Raw genomic sequence first — 23,190 nt, forward strand, 5'->3', positions numbered from 1 at the left:
AACATTTTTGGGCCTCAAAGTAACGTTTTACCTTGCTTGTGTTTTCGTTTACATATATGTTATGTATATATATATTTTTTTTTGGCATTTTTTATTATTGGTTTTTATTAAAAATTAAATAAAATCTAATTTTGTTAACAAATGTCGCAATGCGCTTAACTAAATAATTTGTTTGTATTTCTTTTTTGTTTTTTTTTTACAATTAAAATTTGCGCTAACAGTTAAAAATTGTTTCTTGTCTTTTTAGAGTTCATTTTGGTTTTTTGGTTTTTGGTTGATGTTGTTTTTATCAAGCAATTATTATTTATTCTTTTATAATTACAATATTTAGCTAATTTGACACTTAAAGCGGAAAAACTTAACAACTTTTGGTTGGATTAGTTGCCTTTTTATTTAATTATTTTTGTTAGTTGTTGCAATGATATTCAATACACACTTAACCTTAGTTCATATATATAACATTTATATTTATTTATTATAGTTAATATTATTTTCATTGGTTTTGTTGTCAAATTTTGCTACTAATAAAATATATTTGATGTATGTATGTTTACTTGCATTATTATTATTTTTTTTTTTTTTTTTTTTCTTTTATTATTGCTGTTAAATTGTATTTGATGTTTTGTATACATGAGCCTCGCATTGGATCTGTCCACAGTTGGATCTGAGACAGTTGATTCGCTTTTAAAATATATATATTTTGTATGTATATATATTCAAGAATTGTTCGATTCGTAAGTTTATGCTTTAAGTTTAAGTTTTACTCTTTTAGTTAAATATGGTGGTATTTCTGCAGTCAGCGTTGAGAAGAGCATCTCTTATAGTGATGGCAAAACATGTCTTTAGATATTCAGATTATGAGAGTACGTCTACACAAATCGTTGTACTCATCTAAGTACGTTTTGTATAGTTTGTTTTTTCATTTGCATTGCATTGGAAAAGGACTTGTATAGTTGGTTTTTGTGTTGGTTTTGCGTCTTGTTTGGAAGAGCAGCTGGTGGGTAGTTCTAAAAACATGTTTGATAGAAAGTTATAGACACTATTCAATGATCGGCGGAGAGAATGCTCATTTGAATAATAATTTCGGATGTTCGGATGAATGTTCTCAGGCATAAGAAAATACAAGTCTCGACCAATTATAACATTCACTTCATTTCTGTGCCTCTTTTTCCACATGAATCTAATCGAAACGTTGTTTAAGCATTGGTTTAGCCTATTGCATTAGCCAGGTTTATTTATCTAATTTATAGGTTTTTATAATTATTTTTCTTTTCTTTTTATACTCGACCAGGTTGCACCACAACTTACAATAATTTCGTACACTTCTCTGGGTGAAAGTGTCGCCTATGTGTGAGAGTGTGTGTAATTATTTGTTTACCGTATTAGCAACATCGAAAAATTTGTCCAAAAAGGATTTGCATATGTATATAAGATTATCCTGTATAAGTACATATGTATATCTATGTATATATATATATATTTCATTACATATATATATATTTGTTTATGTATAGTTTACTATAATGTGTATATGCTGTATATAAGTATCTTTTAGTTACAAGTACAAGTACGTTAACGGGTACAAGTACACACTTACATACACACACATCTATATATGTTCAATGTTTTCTTATACTTTTTTTGTTCGTCTTTATTTATAGTTTACAGTTAGCATAGACACAATTTGTTCACAATTTTCTCTAAGATTAATTAGAAATAGTTAGAGGCGGTGGCTTTTACTTGGACTCCATTTATACATTTAGTCGGTGAAACGAAATTCAAATCATCAATATTCGTGAAATTTGAAATCAAATTGAAACTGAAAGGATAGTCAAATGATGAGAGTACACAGAGACAGCAAGGCGTCGTTGGCATCAAACAAAAGTTGCAGTTAGCATTAAGAGCATTAGCCTAGAAGTATGCTACAATAAATGTTGTCTAAAAGTATGCGACTGCATAAACCAGAGCCATCGAATTGTACATAATTAAGTGCGTATGTATACATATATATATAAAAGATATATAGCAAAATCACATTTGAATAATTTCTCCCCTCTTCCTTTCTTGTGTGATGAATACAAGGAATTCAACCAGCTTTATTTCGTGTTGCGAATGAGCAACTCGAATTAGTTTTGCTATCATCACACTTTTTCAATTGCTTTTTACAATATTTTTGCATGCCAAGAAGTGTAAGTATCTCTATTGTATGTATATATGTGTGTGTCTGTGTTCTTAAATTAACTATCGCCGCGAGATTGCTAAAGTAGTATTGTGTGTGTGTCTGTGTGTGTTGCAACTACATAAAATACGTTTAGTTGTAGCTAAAGTAACTCGATTTGTATATCAATTTTATGTTGTGTATCTTTGTGATCTTGTTTTTCGCTTTTATTTTTCTCTCGCCTTTCCGACTTAATAATTACGCAACTACATCAGTATATATGCAAGTATATACACATATGTACGTATGTATGTATATGTATATGTATATGTTATATGTATATGTTTACGTTTACACAACTACAGTTAAGTTTAACTTGAAATTGACATTAGGATCATTTGGTTCGCACGCATCGGGAAATGCATTTGATCGAACTGCTTGTTGCTTAAGTACACAAATTAGAATTCTAATTACACCCGAATTTTGTAAATGATAATTTCAGTAAGTGCATTTAATACTAGACTATTCGTATTCTATTTGGTATTTGTATATTTTTGTATTGAGTTTATGGTATATCTATATACTATAATTAACTTCGATTATTGTGCAGATTTCTACTTTCCACCGAAAAAATAATTGAGAGACAATTGACACTAAGCTAAGGTTAATTGAAGTGCGTTTACATTTAGTTGGTGTAGCTTATTGTTGCTGTTAATCTTCTTTTTTTTATTACTTTAATTATGCCTTTAGTCTATGCTTAACTTTACGTTTCAAAGTGAGAAAAACAACTATCCAATTATGTTATCTAAGAGCAAATTGTTGAACCTTTCATTTTCCAACTGGACCATGCATCTGCCACATTATTTTTATTCATCTCATCTTCTTTTTCTTTTTGATAAATGTAAATTATTGTACCCCATTTTTTTCTCAATACAATTTGCTTAAATTTATTTTTATCTTTAACATTGTTGTTTATCATTTCCCTTATGGCAACACATTTATAAAAATACAAAATAAATTGGAAAAAGCAAAGAAAATTTAATACAAATTTCTTTTTTTTATACACGAATGCCATTATTATTATTATTTAAACATTCCATTTACAAATATTTAGTTTAACACTTTTTTGTTTTCTACAATATTTTTTAAGTTCATTGCGATCTTTCTTTTCACTCATATTTACAAATTGACGCGCTTTTCAGTTATTTAAAAAAAAGAATTGCTTAATTTCCTTTGTAAAGTAAATACTGCAATAGTTTCATCAAGGCTATATGTTAAATTTCGTGTTTTCAAGTATTATTATTATTATTTATATTATGTATTGTTCTTTTTTGTGAATGCAAGTTAAACAAAAAAAATACTTGGATTTGTGATCAAAATAAATTTGGTCCCTCTTTCATGAAAATATTTGTCAATGAAATTGTTAGATAAAGCTCGCAAAGTGAGTTTCCAATCATAATAAATGATGTCTTTTATAGAACTAAATTGACGATTTCGAACATAAATTGTAAACTCTGCAACAAATTATTAAAGCACGATTTTCAATATCCGGTTGCAACTTATCAATTGAAATTCTCATTGTTTAGCACACTTTTTCACATTGTATTTGAACCATTTATTGCGTTGTTTGTGTATTTGTTTGTGCAGCTGCTTTGCGGGAGTTCGAACAATGTTGCATTTTTTCATTGTTGTCCAAAGCTCTCTGGCAATTCGCAATTGCCATCAATCAATGGTCACCAAGTTGGACATGCGACATGCAATTTAACGCCAACTACAACAAAATATCTAAAAACCTAGAGACAAAATATAAGTTGCTAGACTAGATGATATCCTTTACTCCAATTGGGAAATTCAACTGTTTTTGTATAAAACGAATGAGATTTTAGCTACGCTTGAATCAAGTTTATTCATTGCATTTTTAATGGGTATATCTTTCAGTAAAGAGAATACCAAAAGCGTTTACAAAAGCCAGTGAATAAATAAGAAGAGTTTCAAATGAGTAGGAAAATAAATAAATAAATGTAACCATAGATAAAAACTCGTCGTTGCACGTTTGTGTGTTATTAGTTTGGGATAGTAAAAAGAAAGGCACGTAGAAAAAAGATTGGAGGGGAGTAAGAAGAAAGAAGAGAACCTAAATGAAATGACAATGGCAGGCAAATGCTGGGAATGGGGATAAACCTTTAGCCACAATGGTCCAAGGCATTGCCATTGGCATGCATTGCAAATGGAATATTTATGTAAGTCGGTGCTCGGCTCTGGCTCTCGCTCTGGCCTGTTCTGCTCGGTTTTGCCATGTTAAATGAAATAATAGACAAAGGATTACAACGAGCCAATGCAAAATCTGCTGCTTTACATAAAACTTAAGCTTAAGTAAATTATTTATTGAGCCGCTCGGACACACGCAGAAGGTTGATAGAGAGATGGAACTGCCTGGGTTTGGCATTTTGGAACACGTACTTTACGTTTCTATATGCGGGAGAGTTGATAAATTGAGCAGCTTGAACCCTTTAGGCAGCTGCTTTTGAAAAACTTTCGGTCCTAGGCCCTCAAAGCCACAACCTTAATTAAACAATTTTGAATGCAATTTCTTGAACTTACTCAAGCGTTCACTAAATTTTGACAACAAAATCAAAGCAAAAGAGTTACGAGTTTATAGGAAATTGTTCATCGGGACGTATGGCACAATGTTTATTAAACTTTTTTGTGTTGCCCCATCCACAAAAGGGAGAAGAAGTGCCGCAAAATGTTGCACATAAACCGCTTAATTTGTTTTAGGCCAAATACCCAGCGGCGCAACATTTTTCCATACATTTGCGCAAATTTCCGCATGGTTTGAATTGGTTTTTCGATTTACATTTTCATTTCATTTTCTGCATTGTTGCTTCACGCTTTTTGGCTGCCACCGCTTCCCGCATGTCACATCTTTTATTATTGTTTATTTGTGTATTTTGTTATTTTTGTTTTGTTGCTGTTGGGTTTGTTTATTAGTTTTGTGCACGAACTAAATTAAATTGTTGAGGCTTTCGCTTCATTTTCCCTGCTTTGATTTCATATTATATTGGGAGTTCTGCATAATAATGGACAATGTGAGTAGGGCAAAGGATATCTGTCTAGTCGAGAGAATTCCTAGCATAAATGATTTGAAAGCAAAACAGGATTAATTAAATTTTCAAGTTGATTGCGCTTCTCTGATTAATATCATACCCAAGGCTCAATTGTTTGGTTTCAGCTGTCATATCAAACGCTTTAAATTCTTTTGCCTATTGTTGAATGAAATTTACAAATTTGCTTGTTAAACATTATTGTGGCTATATCGATTACTTACCACATGCAGCAGGCAGAGGAATTTGGGACTGAAGATCATTTGGTTTGGAAATTTTTTAGAAATATTTACAACTGCATGAAAACTTTGAAAAACTTATTGAACTATTTTTAGGTGGAATTCTCGAATGTTTTATCAAGGGCACAAATTCAAAAATATTTAAAACAGTTTTTACAATAAAATGTGATAAGTGCAACACTACAGATATCTTATTTTTCTTTGTGATTTTATTGTATTCTTAAATTATTTGTAGGTTATAAAGTCTGCAGATCTTTTATCATAAACAAAGTGTTCTCATGCAGTTGTTATTGTTGTCTAAATGAGAACGAATTACGATTACTTCGGTTGTTGTTCTTGTTCTAGTTCTTGTAATGGAGGTGGTTGTTGTTGTTGTTCTTGTTGTAGCTGTAGTTGATGTTGTTGTTGTTGTTGTTGTTAATATTGTTGTATTTGTTGTTGAAGGTTTGGTTAGGAGGACTTGGTGACTGTAGTGCTTGTTCATTGTTGTTGTTGTTATGCGGCCACTAACTGAACTCTACTGATGTTGTTCTTGTTATAGTGTTGTCTGTTGTTGTTGTTGTTCTTGTTGTTGTTGTACTGCTTGTTAACTGTAAATATGACAAAAGTATACGGTGAGTTTCTTGAAGTGAGTTAAGATCGAAAGAAATGAAATATTTCTGTTGTTGGTTGTTCTTGATGTTGTTGTTGTGGAAATAAAACAAAGTTTTCTTTTGAGTTTTTTTTCTCTTTTTTTTTTTGTGTATAAGTTTAAGTTTTTCATTTATTTGTTTCGCTCAAGATCAAAGAATTGTATTATGTATTTGTATTTTGTTTGTTGTATTGTTTGTTGTTTGTTTTGTTTTGTTTTGTTTTGGTTGTTGTGGTTGTTTATGTATTTTTTGAGATATTTCGTTTGTATCGAATTTCTCTGTATTTTTCGCTTAAATTTAAATATGTTTTTTATGTTTTGCATACAATTTTCTGTTTTGTTCATTTTTTGTTTTTTGCATTTGCACTACAGCGTTTTTCTTTTTGGTTTTTTTTTTGTCTTTTTTTTTTGTTTTTGAAATGCTAACAACATTTAATAAATAGTAGTTTTAATAATTGTTTATAAATTGTCATATTGTTTGTGGCTGTATATGCGTGTGAGTGTATGTATGTGTGTGAGAGAGTGTGTGTGTCTATATACTCGCATAAACAAATTTGCTGTTGTGTGATATTTATTATTGGATTCATTCGATACTTTCAGTTTGATATAAATCTGCTGATTGATGGCTATTTCAATGTGTATAGCTATCGTATTGAAAATGCGTACATGTGTGTGTATGTTGGTGTTGGTGTTGATGTTGATGTATTCGAGACGCAGAACCGTGTTTCAAAAATTGTTAATAAATATCGAAAAGTTGTTATCAAAAGTTGTTCGGTTGATCTGATTATGTTGCATTCTGTAGGCTTATGTTATTATGTATGACTGCATGTATGTATGTATGTATGAATGTATTTATGTATGAATGTTATGTTTGTATATATATGTAAGTGTTAAGTTTATAATGTAGCATATGTAGTGTGTTAGTATTAAGTGTATTTTTATTATTCTCTATATTTAAGTAAATTACGATACGATCTTTACGCGTTTTTCGACTAAACACTTAGAAAATTCAATTTAAATTTGTTGCTATGATATCGTTCTTTCGTTCTTCTTGATGCTCTCTAATTCATAATCATCTGAATCTCTTCTTTTTATCTTATCGCTTCATTTCATGTTGTTGTTCACTCGTGATTTTTGAATGCACCCTCAAAGTATGCTGCACTTTTTTTGCAGCGTCGGTTTTACAGTCGCGGCATTAATATTAGTGCTACTAAATGCAAACAGAAAAGCAAAAGCTTGGCGAAAATAGATGCAAAATGTTATTGTTGATTATGTTTTGTTTTTTTTAAATTTAATTAATTTAGTTAATGAGATTGTTTTTATTCGGTGGATTAGTTTAACAAGTGGCTATGTGTTCGTTTGTGTGTGTGTGTGTGTGAATGTGTGAAACAATATACCTATTTTCGCCATAGTACAAACAAGTCTAAAATTAAATTTATGCATTAACTAAACTAAAACGTTCAACGCAAATTCAACTAAATTACATATTAACATTGCTATTATTATTAAATACGTGAAATTGTGTTAACTAAACACAAGTCAAATTATACTTATATATTGCACACGCCAAAATAAACAACTTGTCTGGGACTCTAGCGTTCTCGTTCTCTGTCTAAGAACGAATATACATAAGTATTCACATCTCTACGTGTGTGTGTGTGTATTTGTCTTGTAATTTCTTGTTCTTTGTGTCTGTAAGTGTTCGTTTGTGTGTGTGTGTGTGTTAGTTTACAACCGGTCGATGTCATGTACTTTAAGAGTAAATCTCTTCTGGGATCTGCTTGGCTAACTGAAAATATTTATCGACAACTCAGACTTGCATTTCTTCGCTCGCTATAAATTATCGGTTTGAAATCGATCACAATTGCAAAGAGAGATACTTCTGTTCTGATAATGAAAACGTCTGAAATTGATGTGCAGCGTTAAATTAACTCTTATCAATGGGAGAATCGGTTTGAATGTGGTCAGCGCTTAGTTCACGCCGTTCAATTTGAGCGTAGAGCGACATCGTTTACTTTATAGGAGACTTCAATGTATGCACACACACACAAGCATCTATTGCACACACACACACTGAACTGGAGTAATGCTTGCAATTAAAATGACCAATAAATTATTTGGAGCATTTGCTTTAAATCGCATGCAGCTTCACAATGAGATCCCAGTTGAATTGTTGTTGTTGTATGCGACTTTCAGTGAGTGTTGGGAAAACCCTCTCTGCAATATGGGGAAACTAAATCCTGTTCTTGCTCTAAATTGAATGCCTAATTTACTAATACACTGAAGAAATACACAAGTATATCGCTTTTTTTTTACTCGAACTGTTTTTATCTATTTTCTCCATTTTTATGGAATTCTGTTTAGTGTGTCCGGAAATTATTATTATACTAACATTGAGGAATGTTCTGAATATATAAGTATATATTTATATATAGACATCTATTTGAGGGCTGTGGGGAGAGGGGATTGAGGGTGTTGGGGAAAAATCCATAGCTGCTAATAATACGGGTACGCATCAAATAACAGTACGTTGTGTCAGTTTATGTTCGAGTATATTTATTTTTTTTTTATTTTTTAGATATTTTTTCATTTTTATTTTTGGTTTTTGTTTTCGTTTTCGTTTTTTTGTTTAATAATATTGTTTTAAGATTTTTTCAAAATTATCACCAGTAATTACGACTACACTATGCAGTTGTCCTTTATTTAGTATTAAAACTTTCCTGCCTGTTGGCCTGACATCCTTTTCCTTCGTCCTTTGTCTGTGTGTCTGTGTCGGTGTCTTATGTCTGTGTCTGTCTGTTGTCTTGGTGTAGTTTGTGTAATTTGTGGTGTAATTATGTAAAGTATTTTGTTGGTAATGTTTTCTCAAAGCGATTTCAGATTCGCTTTAAATTCACTTCGCTTTTGAATTTAAAATTGACACGCGCTACTTCATCATGTTTAAAAACTATATATATTTAAGATATATACACATATCATATGTCTTGTGAGAGTGTATGTGTATGTGTGTGTGTGTGTATGTTAGTATTTTTTACTTTGCTATGCGTGATTATGCCCTCTGTTGTAATATTTATAAGTATATCTATGTAAGTAGTATAGTTATATGTAAATATTTCGTTAAATGTATTTTTATGTATATATAAGTACTTGTATGTGTGTATGTAAGTATAGTATAAACTATAAGCCTATAAGAATATAGTTGTAGTATCTTTTATGCATTTTTTCTCATATGTAGTTTTTCGCTTTTTACGCTACGTGTTTTCTCATTTCATCATTTTTGGATTGCTCTCAAATATGCATTTCATCATAGATTATTATGAATTTGTTTCGGTGTACAAAGTTGTTGGTTTTTGTTTTTTTTTTGTTATTTTGTTTAGTGTTGTTTTCTTTTCATTTTCTGGAAAATACCAAAATCAAAACAAAAAATTGTTTTGCAACTAAAAATGGTTTTGTTTTTCACAAATAAAATGTATTCCATTCAGAGCATTTCCAAGTTCCCACAAAAGCACAGAGATTTTTCTGCTTTGTGTTTCAACAACACATGTTGATGTGATGTGGAGCTCGGATTTGGCCTGATTGTTTGTAGCTTTGTAGTTGTAACTCGTGTAAGCAGCATGGCATAGAAATATTCAAATCGCCCGCGTGTCACTAAAAACGTAGCATGCTTTTAGGCTTAATGCGAAATGTTTGAAGCAACAGGGGCGATTGTAAGATTAGGTTTTTGGGAAAGCAGTTTTCAACTCGTGTTTTGTCTGGTGTCTGGTGTTGTTTCTTGTTGTTGTTGTTGTTGCTGTTTTTTTCATAATTGGACGGTTTCATCAATTTATATAATGTATATAATTTCTTTTTGTTTTTGATTCTTGGTGGTTGTTAATTCAATGCTGAATAAACTGGTCCATTTTTTGTTTTTGTTCTTAATAAAGTTGTTGTTGTTGTTGTTGTGTAATCATTAGTGTGAATAATGCGAATTACAAGAACTAAGTAAAAACCGTTTTGAATATCGCTCAAAGAACGCCTCAACACAACGGGTATTTGTTGGTATTAAAATGGTGAAAATTCATTTCGAGTTTTATCGTATTTATAAACAGCACCTACCTTGTGCCCCATGCGCATTTTTTTAGAGTTGAAAACTACGCGGCATTTGCAAAGAGTTAACCAAAAAAAAGAAAATATACAAAAGAGAAAAAAATAGAGAACTTAAATTGGGTGCGCTTATTTGCTTAACAAATTCAATTTGCTGACAACCTTAACAAAATTTGACTAGTTCATCGACCTGTTCCGAATTCAATTCCGCTGAATACTTCTTTCGGGAACCCAAAAAATATGATAATACATTATGTATAGAGGATTTCGGAACAGATCTGTATTTGATTTCCAATGCGTATAAAGTAAAGTTTAACTTGTTTTTGACTAGTTAGAAAATAAAATGAAAATAATTTTGCTAATATTTTCATTATCTTTGAAATGATCGATTTAAGCACACTACTAATCATAACTTATTATCGCTTAAGTCTAATCATTTGGATACAATAATTGCTGCTTGGGCGTTTATATCATTAATCTTTGATCATATATATTGTTTGTTTTCAACAAATGGATTATGTTTTCTTTTTTCGTAGCAGTTGTTGAAAGTATTCTTCGGGGAATGTATTTATTATTTAAATACACTTGTTATGCCTAAATTGTAAAATCGTTTAACTTAAGCCGCCTTATAAATTTCGATATGTTAAAAATTCAGGATTTTCGCTTTAACAATTTGGCATATCGTTTTTGGTATAGTGTTTATAGTTTTTTTGTTATTCTTATTGATTTATCATTTATTTTATTTCAAAAGAAGAAAGTAAAAAGAGTAAATGGGAAAAGGGCTGTGCGTTCTTTGGATGTGTCATTCATTAAAGTAGTATATTTAGTATCATTTAGCAAATTATTTGTCACGTTTCAATTCCTGTAAACCATATAAAAACTATTTCCATGTATCTGATGATCTGTTGATGATGAAGATTGAAGAATGAAACAAAAACAAAGTGCTAAATTAATTTACATGTATCGTACATATATATTTATATCAAAAAAAATGAGCGCGCATATTACAAACTTTGGGCACACAAGAAAAAAAAATAACAACAAAATTTAAATATTAAATAAAACAAATTACATATATATTCAGGCATATTCTGAAATCAACTTTCATTCCCGTGCAGAAATGATGATTGAATTTCGAACATGTCCGTCTATATATATTTATATATAACTATTATTATATATACTTTGTTTTATGCATAAAGAATATAAATTAAAATTATACAATGCTGTAAAATGTTGTTTTCCTATAGATAACATTATAAAATCAATATTTTGTTTATGATTTCTCTCTTCTGATTTTATATACCATGTTGTAGCTACCATGTTGAATTGTATTATATGTATATATTTGATTTATTATTTTAATTATTTGTTTATGCACTAATTAGGAGCTTTAAGATCGTTGTTGCTTTAAGTTCTTAAGAAAATAAATTGTATGATTTAGTTATAATCGAGATTTTCCGTTTGTTTTTTTCTTTTCTTTTCTCAATAAATCATTAAATTAAGTACAATTATACTTAATTATAGAAAAATATTTTACAATTTATACGATTTACAACAATTTACATAAAAACTAAGACATAAGGCAAAAATCAATAATTAAGGGGATGAACAAACGAGCGAATAAAATGACCAAAAAGATTGCTACAAATAAATAAATGAAGTGCTTTCTCTTGATGTTTTTTTATAGTTTAAAGCAATAATTGCACATAGTATGGTGACGAAAAGAAAGTGGATGATAATGATGAGAAAAAGCGATTTGCGTGAAAAATTCGTTTTACGGCTCTATATAGTACATCATATAGTATTCGTTGATTTGCATTTAGAACAAAGGTGCTATATTATATATGATATATGTACTCTATATAGAACTTCGCCCTGCTTAATTTACAAACTGTCACATAGAACTAAAAATAAAAACTAAAAAGTTTTGGGGTATAACTTAACTGCAGATTGCTTAAACTAAAGTCAAATGAAATTGTTATATAATTTTGTATTGTTATTAGTTTTATTTTATTTTATTTTCATTTCGTTTTATTTGCTGTTATATTTAATCTAACATACGCCTTTGATATGGTTGTTACTGTTGCTTTTATTGCTGATATTGTTTTTCTTTTTAAATTATTTATAATTTTATTTTCCCTTCTGATTTTTTTTTTATTTAATGCGTCGCGCCAAGTATACTTTTAGTTCTGAAATGTTTGGCTCTGTCTCTTCTGTTTACCTTAAAACGCCTCAAAAATATTTTTTATATTTTCTTTTTCTTTTTTATGTATGCCTGTCTCAAGTTCTTTGCTGCACTTAAAAATTAAGTTTTATATTTAATATGCTTTTGCAATAATTGTTTTAATTGTTTGTTTTTTCTTCATTTTTCTTTTTTGTTTTTGTTTGTTGTTTTAGTGTTGTTGCTTTTTACATTTAGTGTAAAATTATAATTAATATTAATTTAATTTAAATACATTACAGCTCATACATATAAATTTATGCCTTTTGAAACTTTTGTAAATTAAGCACAAAAAGTATGTTAATGTTCTTTTGTCTTTTTCGTCGTTTTGTTTTGTTTTGTTTTGTTAATATTTACTCTTTTAAGAAAATCAAAAGTAAACATAAAAGTAAAAACATTGGCTTGTGCAAGTTTTTTCTCTCTGAAATTTGCATAACTAAAATTAATAAATTTGATTTAAAATTGCTAAATTTTTGGTTTAATTTTACACGTTTTGTCTCGCATCTTTTTCTCTTTTTCTTTTTCATTTCACATTTCAATAAATATTTTAATGCTTTTTTTTTATTTTCTGCCTCACACATGAATACTTGTTCGAAATATTGTCCAAAGAAATTTTAGGTATTGCATTTGGTTGCTATATTAAAATATATATTTTTGACATTAACTAAAATGTGTTGTAAAATTTTGCATTTGCATTTGCGATGTGTGTGTGTTTAAATTTTGTATTTATTAGTATTATATTAATTTCATATTACATTGTTTACAATTTGTTTTTGTTAATTGTTGTTTGTTGTATCTCTTGTTTGTTTGTTTTCAATTTTCATTAAGTGAAAAACACACACGAAAAACTTTACAAAAAAATAAGAAAAAATTTTGGTGTTTTTGTTTTTAGATGCAACTAAACCATTATTTAACCTAATTTTTTTTCTAATCTTCCACAAGTTTATAACAATTGTTCTTGTTGTTGTTGTTTGTTGATGATGTTGACGTAACGCAAACGCATGTAAAGTGCATGTGTGTAAGTGTATGTGTGTTTTTGTGTCGGTGTCTGTCTGTGTGTAGCTTTCGAACGACGCCATTTTGTTGTGTGTTAATTATAATGTTAAATTGTGATTCGATTTTAAAGTAAATGGCGCGTAGAAAAGTTACATGCGTTTGCGAATTGTTAAGATTTTAAGTATTAGCTTTAAGTTGTAGTTTTTTATGTATAAGTGTGTGTGTGTGTATGTGTATTTGTTATATATTTGCAATTTATCATTAATTTGTAATCCCCAGTGTTGGTTTTTCTTCTTGCAGAGTGCAGATTGCCCTCTGATCATATATATCAATATGTATTCCAATCATCATTCAATTTCGCAATTGTTTTTGCACTACAATTACTAAATTTATTATTGTTGCCGATGTGTCGTCATCCTGCTCCTGCTTCTTCATTTCTCTTCCCATCCAATGCTATTTCGCCTCCTGTTTCTGTTTACTCCTCCATCTTCAAAGTTGCTGCATTCATGCTCTTGTTGTTGTAGTTGTTTGTTTTCTTATGTATTGTGTGTTGCAATCTGGGCTGGTTGTTGTTGTTGTTGCTTACACAATGGTAATCAAATCTCAATTGTAAATCTCCACCTTGATATCGCCGTCATTCTCCTTCTCGATCATGCCCTCATTGGCCGCATTATTCCAGGCGCCGTTCATGCTCTTCGACGATGAGAAGCACAACTTCATGATGAATGGGAATTTGGTGCCTGCAAATGTGCGTGCGGGTGGTGGGGGGAAAGGTGGGAGAGGAGAGAGAAAATGCATAGTTATAGAATAAATGGGTTCCTTTGTTGCTAAAAAAAACATGTTTTATTCATATAGTATTGTTGTAGTAATGTGTATAAGTGTTGTATATCTGAATTAAGTTATTTTGCTTTTCGCAGAGTTTTCATTGGTGGACGGAGGAGGGAAAGGGGGAGGTGGAACGGCGATTGGGATGATATTGGGAGATAAATGGATGGAAAATGGTTGGAAAAAACGCTAACTTCCACTTTGATGCATTCTCCGTTTATGGCCTAACCGAAAGCCTTAACCAAACCTATATAGAAGGCTCAATTTATTTGCCACGTGCAATTAAAATCATTAAGCTCAATATCCTTCTGGCTCATTCCTATTACTGAGTGAGGCACTAGGTAGGTAAACCGCCTAACCAAGTTTTATGTGCCAATTAAATTGCGGCGCTACCGTCATAAAAATACTTGGCTCGGTCACGTTCCGCAGGCCAATGCAATCAAAATCATTCAAACGTAAAAATTGCCAACCATCAGAGAGCACACACACACACACACACACACACACGAGGAAGGCTTCATAAATCCAGCAACAACACACGCAGTTATACCCACATAGTCATAAATATTTGCTAGATGCATAATTTCACAGCCTGAAAGTATGCAATGGCATCTGTTTGCATTTAGCATTTGCTATTTGCATGCTTCTGCGGGTTGTGCGTGTGTGTGCGTTGTGAGTGTGTTTATGCTGTGTATTTCGAGTGTATTTGCATTCCTTACACTTTTAATTACTATTTACTATGCACTCGAGCGGCACTCGATGCAACAGCAACAGCATCAGCAGCAGCAACAGCATCAACAAATATGCAAACACCCACCAAAATATTGACAAAATACATGCATTCTACTTGCATTTTCTTCGGTGTGCTTCGTTGGCTATTTGCATAAAAGATTTTTACGCAAGGTGTAAACAATGGCAGGGACACGCGCAGCAAAGCTGCAAACAACAAGTGGCACAGTATGCCAATGTCAGGCCAATGCATGCAAATTATTTTTGTCCGCATTATTTGGGGCATTGCGAAAAGAATGATACTTCAAAAAGAATTATACGCCAACGTATTGACAATTGTTTGATAATATTTTTAATAAACGTTAGCCATAGAATAAAATAAAGAGAGTTAGAACTGAGATTTGCCAAATAAAAAATCCTTCATTCAAATCGAATGCAATCAAATGCCGATTTTGGGCACAATTTTTCAGACGTCATTGATACAAATTATCATTTGCCAATATTTATATAAAGAATAGTGTAGAAATCTCCATTTACAATATATATTACATCTATTTATATCACTGTATGAAATAAACTTTGGCATTGAGAATTTGCCTTACTTAAATTTTAGGGCAATTACTTCAAATAACAATGACTGATGACCAGTTATTAATATTTATAATGAAAGAACGCGTAGTTTTAATACCTAATTGTTATTCGAAATTAATAGAAGGATTTTTATTTAAATTTACAACGAAGGAGTGAGTACTGAATGAATTTGATGATCGAAACTTGAATCGCTAAGAACTTTGGCAATTTATTTGCCAAGCTAAAATCATTTGTAAATCAAACGCTGATTACTTTACAAGAGAGATTGCTGCAAACAAAACGACGACAACAACAGCGATGATGATGATGTTGTTGTGGATGAAATAATTGCCATGTTGACAAGGTAAATAAAATGGCAACACAAAATGCAAATATGAAAGTAATAATCGTAATGCGGGCCCAAAGGAAAGGGCAAAATGAAGAAACGAGTAGAAGGAGGCCTCAAATATTTATGGACAAAGTTTTATGGGTCGTCACAAGAGCGAAGAAAGACGATTTCGAAAAATCCAACGCCAAGAGTCGCAGCTGCAACTCGAATTGGAAAGGAGCAGAGAGAGAGAGAGAACAGTAATAGAGGCCGACGTCACGACGACGAGGTTCAGTAAATGTTTTATATGGCGGGGGCGTGCGAGAATAATAAGAGTCCTATAAAATAACTGGCAACCGAAATTGTTTATCTTAATTACCAAATTAAAATTTTCAACACGACAGCGATGCGACTTACTACTAAAAACTTTTCCCTAGCCTCGGAAAAACCAGTAAAAGAACATGAAAAGTTAAAAGTTTTGCGCCCGGCTTGAGGAACGGGAGAGAGGATGGAGATGGAAATGGGGTATTGGGAATGGAAGTGCGCGGGTGGTGGAGTGGTTGAGTGGATGTGGTGTAGGCATGTTGCGAGTGTGATGATATTATAAAGTGGAGGGAGAAGAGGTGTATACTTTTTTTTGGTGGTGGTGGTGTGCGGGCACAGCAAAAGTCAAAAGGCCATGCAAAATGGCCCCCTGAAACTTTTGGGCCGAAACAGAATGAATGTTGCCTACTTTTTTGGGGTGTATGATGATGATATTTTGTTTGGGATAGGTATCTTTTTTTCAATTTTTTTTTTGCGAAAATTTTGTGTAACTTTTTCATTTGATTCTCAATATTGGAACTGGCCATATGTAAACAAATTTCTTGAGAGGCCAAACTTTGGAATAACACTTAAACACAACACTATCTCACCTTTACCCTCAATAGGCAGATGGTTGCACTTCATGATGGCGAGCACAGCCTGCGAGATGTTGGGGAATTCGATCAGACCCGACGACGAACGCTCCGTCTTCAATGGGAACAGACGCACCGATGTGGCTGGCACCTCCTTGATGTTGAATATGCCAATGAGCTGGTCCTCGGTGAGACCGGGCGGTGTGTTGAAGAAGTGCAAGATCTAGCAAAGAGATTGAATTAATCATTTCTAATATACACATTTTTTTAGTTTAGCTCTTACTTTGCTCGGTGGTTGGATGCGATTCTTGCTGGCCTGGGCCGGTGATAGGAAACGATTGTTTTTGGAGCCAGTGTACTCCTTGAAGCTGGGGGTGTGATCCGGCAGCAAGAATGGATTGATCACCTCCGACAGGAAGTTCTGCTTTGAGAATGCAATCTGTATTTTGCCGCCAGTGCCAACGGGAATGTTATTCAAATGTTGCACGCAACGCTCAACGGCCACCGAATCGCCCATTTGTACCATGGCGGTGCCTTCCTTTGTCTTCAAGAACTTGATCTGTAAGTAAAATAAATTTGTAAATTTAAAATTTCGCTTTTTGCAGTCTGGTTAATATTGAATATAGTATTTGCTATATTATTGTGTAAATTAAATAAATTAATGTATTATAAATTAAAATATATATTTCACTGTTGAATTCTAATTCCTATTCTATTTTAATTCCTACTACTTGGTGGTTTAAATTAATCTGCAATATTTCGATTTAAATCTCCTTTTTCTTTCCACTGTGAATTCCTCGTTATATTTGCAGCTTTGGCTTTAAAGTCGACATCAACTATTTTAACAAGCTGCCGCAGGTTCGCTCGCTCCGGTTGCCACTTGTCAGTTGCAACTGTCACCTCAATTTGTGTCGCAAATGTAAATAAATGCAATTATGTGGCAGGCACACTTATATTCAATTCCATTCATTCACCCACTCACATAGAACTTGACTCCCCTTCCCCTCCTTCACCATCTGTGCGGACCTATTTCCACTCCAACCAACAACGTCGACGTCGACTGTCACCGTCGAGTGTTGACCTGTCGTTGGAGGCGCCATTTGATTGAATTTTCTTGCAGTGTACGCGCGGCACGGACTCTTAACCCGATCCCAAACTAAACCTGGCCTTTTGCCCTGTGTTTTTTTATTTATTGAAGTCAATTTTAAATTTAGCTCAAAATGAAATTATCAAATTGAATGACGCCCTTAATTTGCTGTCCATTGTACAAAGTATTCGATCTGTGGCTGTTTCGTGTGTGTTGTTTTGATACGTGGCAAATTGCAAAAAATGTTGGCGTACATTTATTGATATTTATATTTATATATTTATTATCAATTATATTTGGTGGAGGCTAGTTGATACACAAGATATCGATATCGGTTGGCACTAAACAGTTGAAATTAGAATCAATACTATCAGTCGTAAGAAGTTGAACAGCTAGTTGTTATTATTTAACTACTATTCTTATCAAATATCCGTATAGTTTTTATAATAATCATCATATCATATAATCATATGTAATTGATAAGAATATAATAACATTTTTTTAATTCCATTTTAAAGAAGTTTGGCAAGCCTTGTCTTATTATATAGGTGTAACTTTTAGTCGACTTCAACCTCTCGTTGTAGTTTTATTTTTATTATTATTAGCTGGCCTTTAACAGACCCTTAAAAAAGCCACATGAGTTGTAGTAAATACTTGACACATCAGGGCGTGGTCAGGGGTCCATTAAATGGCCTCGTTTTAGAAATTTTGGAGCGACTAATTGGTGGCTTAACACATATGAAATGGTTTATGGCAATGTATTAATAATAATAGGTTGGTTATATATTTATGTGTACTTTCCTCTGTGCATAATTGCTAATAAGCCTAACTCACTTTTGGCTATTGCCAGCTGCAAATGGCCAACAATTTGCAGCCAAACACTTTTCGCTCGGCACCTTGCGGCTAAAAGCCATAAAGATAATTAACCATAACAAACATTTCGAGTGCAATAATTACAAGCGAGAGAGCAGCGCAAATAGTGAAAGTGAAAAATCTATGGAAAATGAAAATATGTTTGGCTCGTTGCCCGGTTGGTCGGTTAGTCGATTGGTTTTGTTGGTTGTTGGTTTTGTTGGTTTCTTGGTTTGTCGGTTGGCTGCTTTGGCTAGTTGCTTAGTTAGTTAACTTGGCCGTTAGTTAACTTGGAAATTGAATTTTGCAGCAGCTTTGCTCAGAGGCATTGAACTCAATAGTGAAAACGAGTTTTCCACAAACTGCTCAAAAATTGCTTTTCGTGAATTTCTGTTGTCTCAGTTGTTTTTTGTTGTTTATTTGCTATGCCTTAATTTGACGCAACACGCATTAAAAATGCACTGGAATATGTTTTAAATGGCTTTGCCAAATGTCATTTAAGTCTGTTAAAATTGCCAGATTTTGCTATACAATTTATATATATTTATATTTTATATTTATGTAACAGCCGCAGTAAAATAGTTTGCAATTATTTGGCCCAAAATATGGTCTTGGGCTAGTTTCTACTTGAAAGTGACGGGCAAATTGTTTGTTTGCTGCTGCTGGCAACTTGTCAAACAAGTGGCGTGCAATTCAGAAGCCGAATGATAATAGGAAATAGTTTACGATAATTGTTCAACTATAAATGATATCACTTATTTAATTTGAGGTTGATATTTCTGTGTATTTCTTTGTTTACTCTATTTGATGCGGGAGAAATGTATTTAAACCAATTTATTAAATTCCTCGAGTAAATATTTATATTGTGAACACTAACAGAACATCAAATATGAATTGTTTAATTTGCCCCATTCAAATTGCACATCAATTAAGCAGTGAATAATTTAAATAAAAAAGCCCAAAAGAGATTATAGTCCATGTGTGTACAAATACTATCTCATCGCTGTTGCGTTGTGGATATTAAAATTTAAGCATGAAGCTAAACAAAAACCAAAATGGTTATCAACTGGTCGCAGTCCCAAGTGGAATTAGGGTTTGCTTATGGGCTCTCCTCTCCTATATAAAAAGCAATACACATAATATACGTCAGAATAAAGTATATCGAAATGCATACGCTTGAATGAAGCGAGAGAGAGAGAGAGAGAGAGAGAGAGGGGAGCAAGTGAATGAAAACTAAATGAGGCTTATCGAAAACGTAGTTCCCCCTCTCCACTCTCTGTATATTTATTTATTGTTGAGTGAAGCCAGACACGAAACACAATGTGACGCTGCTGCTGCTGTTGGGGCTAGAAATCATATAAAAATAAAATGAAACCGAAAATAAAAATGTGTATAAATAAATATAGACCATAAATCAGTGAAGCAGAAAGAGCGCAGATAGCCGAGTCCGCGAATTCCCCCAAGTAACATAGCTGACAGGCTAAAACAAAAGAGCATTATGGAATCAGTAGCTAGAATTGTTCTGTTCTGCTGACCCCCTCACATACGCTAAGGATAATACTCAGGACACGCAAAACAGGCGCCACAATTCACCATCATCCACAAATCAAAGAGCGCTTCTTCATGGCTGACTGGTCACACTGGTCAGCAGACGGCAGCTAGCAGCAAGCAGCAAGCAGCAAACAGCAGGTTCTACTATGAGAGCGACAATCATCATTTCGGTGCGTGTCTAATGAGCTGTGCTGTTGCCCTTTACCAGTTAGCCCAGCCAGCTCTCTAGCTCCTTTGCCTCTCCTCTCCCTGCTGCTTCCTCTCTCCACTCACCGCTCTTGGCCAACCAGCCACTGACAATCCCCATCAAATACTTTCATGCGTATGTTGCGTTAATTAAACCAACAAGAAATGGAATCCAAAGGTTGACTACGAAAATACTCTATACAACCTAAATGTGATCACAATGAATTACGAATTTAATTTAGATTTCATTTAATTTAATAGAACAGCTTAGTATCTGTTTAAATATGAAATTTAATAAATTTAATTGAAGCTAAAATTAATTTAAATATTGATATAAATGAGAATTAATTCAATTTAATTTATTTATTTCTATTCAAATAATGTATTTTATACTTATCAAATTAAAAAAAATCTTACATTTTAAATTATTATTTTTGATATTATTTTTTTTTTTGTATATTTTCAAATATCATTGAGTTGGAATAAGTTTTGTGAATTGTAAATGAACAAGGAGAAGGTCAATGGCGCAGCATGGTATACCCTATGATACCCTATTAAAACATAATTGTTCTTTGTTTTCCTGCTCAATGTAGCGTGGCGTCTGCTGCCGTTTGATTTAATTGCTCACGCGCTGTGCACCAAGAACAACAACAACAATATAAGTAACAACGGGAGCAACAACAATGCGTATGACAACAATAGAAAGAATATTGGCTGCAATGGCTGACCTAGGAGAGTTGCTGATTCCCAATTCCCAAAGCACCACCTCTCTCACCCCCTTTTACCCACTCCACACTCCTTTTGCCACGCGACACAGTCGAAAATTCCCCATAAGGGGCAAAAGCGAGGAACAAATGCTTTTTTAATGCGCATTTAATTGAGTGCGTGTGATTGTTTTGTTCTTGTTTCTGTTTTTACTTGCTGCCTTTTAAAGACATTTCGCAGCAGTTTTGGACATTTGCAGCAGAGTCGCGCACTGTCAGCAACTTTTGGCTTTTCAGCCTTCATTTTGTCAAGCCATTTAACCTGAAAGGAAAACAATTTGGTGATGACTTCATAGCGCCAAAAATAATTAACCAGATTGCTTTCAATGTTGCTCCTCCCGCTCTGTACGGATAGATTGTAGCACGCACAACACGGAAGAGAGATTGACTGGAAAAGCAACAACAACAGACGCCCCATAAAATATGCAACACACATCTCGAACGACTGCAAAATGGAATGCTTTAAAAATTACAAATCACACAAACTTAAAAGAGAGAAGGAAGGAGGGAAAGCGAGGAACTGTTTGGCCCATCTGTTGCTTGATTGCTGTTTGTATTCGAGAGGGATAATCAAATATTTTTTGCTGCTCATTTTTTGTACAAACTAAATTTAACGCCAAAGAGATTTGGGTACCAAATCCTATTTTATTTTTAAATCTATCTTTAAGCTGCCCTACGCTTTAAGAAGGTCAAAGAGCATGTGTTTCGTTATTATTTTTTTTTGTACGCTAATCCACAGCACATGCCTTAAAAATGAGGTCGCCTTCGAGTGTGGAGGTTGCTCCCAAGGGACGCACATTAACACCAGGCAGAGGCAGAACAGTTACGGATCCGTATCCTGAGCAGGCGGCAGGCAGTAGCACTTTGATTGAGTGCCCATCAATTTCTCATTCGCAATTCAAACATGTCGGACCATAAACTGATGTGCCCTCCACTCACACATACACACATGAAGGAGACATACACACCTCTGAGCAGACAGCACAAGTGTGTGTGTGTGCGTTAGTTTTATAATGAGGTTGGCAATGTAAGAAGAGAGAAGGAGTGAGGTGTGTGTGTGTGGTGTGTGTGAGGGCGAGAGCGAAAGCTTAAGGAAAGAGAACGAGAGAGAAAGCGATGGAGAAATGTATGATTGTGGCTTAAAGCCAGTGAATAATGTTTGCGCATAATCATTTTTAATGGCTAATGAGTAGTTTCCGTCTCGGGCAGGAAGTTTGTAATAAATCTCAGCTGCAGCAGCAGCAATAAAAACAACAAAAATGTGAACTAAATTGCCTTGCCTTGCCCTCGCCTTGAATTATCGTCCTTTGGCCAACTAACCAGTCAGCCAGCCAGCCAACTACTAGCCAACCAGCCAGTGTCGGCCAACTATCCAACTAACTATTTCAACCAATCCCCGACCAAAGACTCCCCTTCCTCCCCTTCCCTGTCATCTCTCTCTTCTTGACCACTGACCGAGCGCCCATCGCTTTGTGCTTGTCAGTTGCTTGGTTGGGGGGGATTTTTGCTTTTAGTTTCTGGTCTTTTTGTTTGCGCGTAAATTGCATTTAATTGTGGATGGGAGTAAAAATCCAGGGACAATCTGCTTGTGTGTGTGCTTGTGTCTGGATTTGGATGTTGATGAAGCGCAAGGCTGTTAAATTATTGGCTAATGGTGCGCGCTTGTTGAAAAATTGCTGAATGCTGCAAGGAGTTATGAACCGGAAATTAGTTGCCAAATAGGGTTGGCAATATGCTTAAGTAAAAGGGTTGCCACCGAGGACAATCGAGTGCTAAAAGGTTTTAAATCGATAATATAGAAATATGAATACTTTCAAAAAGTGCAATAGGGGAAGAATCTCTTTTAAATTTAAGGAAAACAAGTTGGCTGAAAATAATACTAAATATCCTGAATTCTATTTGTGGTGTGTAGCTATTGTATTTAACATGAAGTAGAAATAAGGAAGAAATCTAAACTGTTTTATTCT

The 23,190-nt window shown here is 33.2% G+C and overlaps 1 protein-coding gene across 25 annotated transcripts in view; it reads right to left on the minus strand.

Annotated features, from left to right (window-relative positions):
* Positions 1–6,506: 6,506 nt before the first annotated feature.
* LOC133844720 (heterogeneous nuclear ribonucleoprotein L) overlaps positions 6,507–23,190 on the minus strand; it is a 139,267-nt gene continuing 122,583 nt past the window's right edge. For 23 of the 25 annotated variants that reach the window (XM_062278824.1, XM_062278845.1, XM_062278827.1 and 20 more), the window contains 3 exons: positions 17,067–17,342; positions 16,802–17,006; positions 6,507–14,175 (listed from right to left, as the gene is read on the minus strand). In XM_062278824.1, the coding sequence (XP_062134808.1) occupies positions 14,039–14,175; positions 16,802–17,006; positions 17,067–17,342 (618 nt within the window). In that variant the 3' untranslated portion in view covers positions 6,507–14,038. The remainder of the gene's footprint in view (positions 14,176–16,801; positions 17,007–17,066; positions 17,343–23,190) is intronic. The other 2 variants (XM_062278829.1, XM_062278838.1) reach the window with 1 other exon arrangement.

This window comes from Drosophila sulfurigaster, chromosome 3 (genome assembly GCF_023558435.1).
Source record: "Drosophila sulfurigaster albostrigata strain 15112-1811.04 chromosome 3, ASM2355843v2, whole genome shotgun sequence".
Classification (NCBI taxonomy): Eukaryota; Metazoa; Arthropoda; class Insecta; order Diptera; family Drosophilidae; genus Drosophila; species Drosophila sulfurigaster.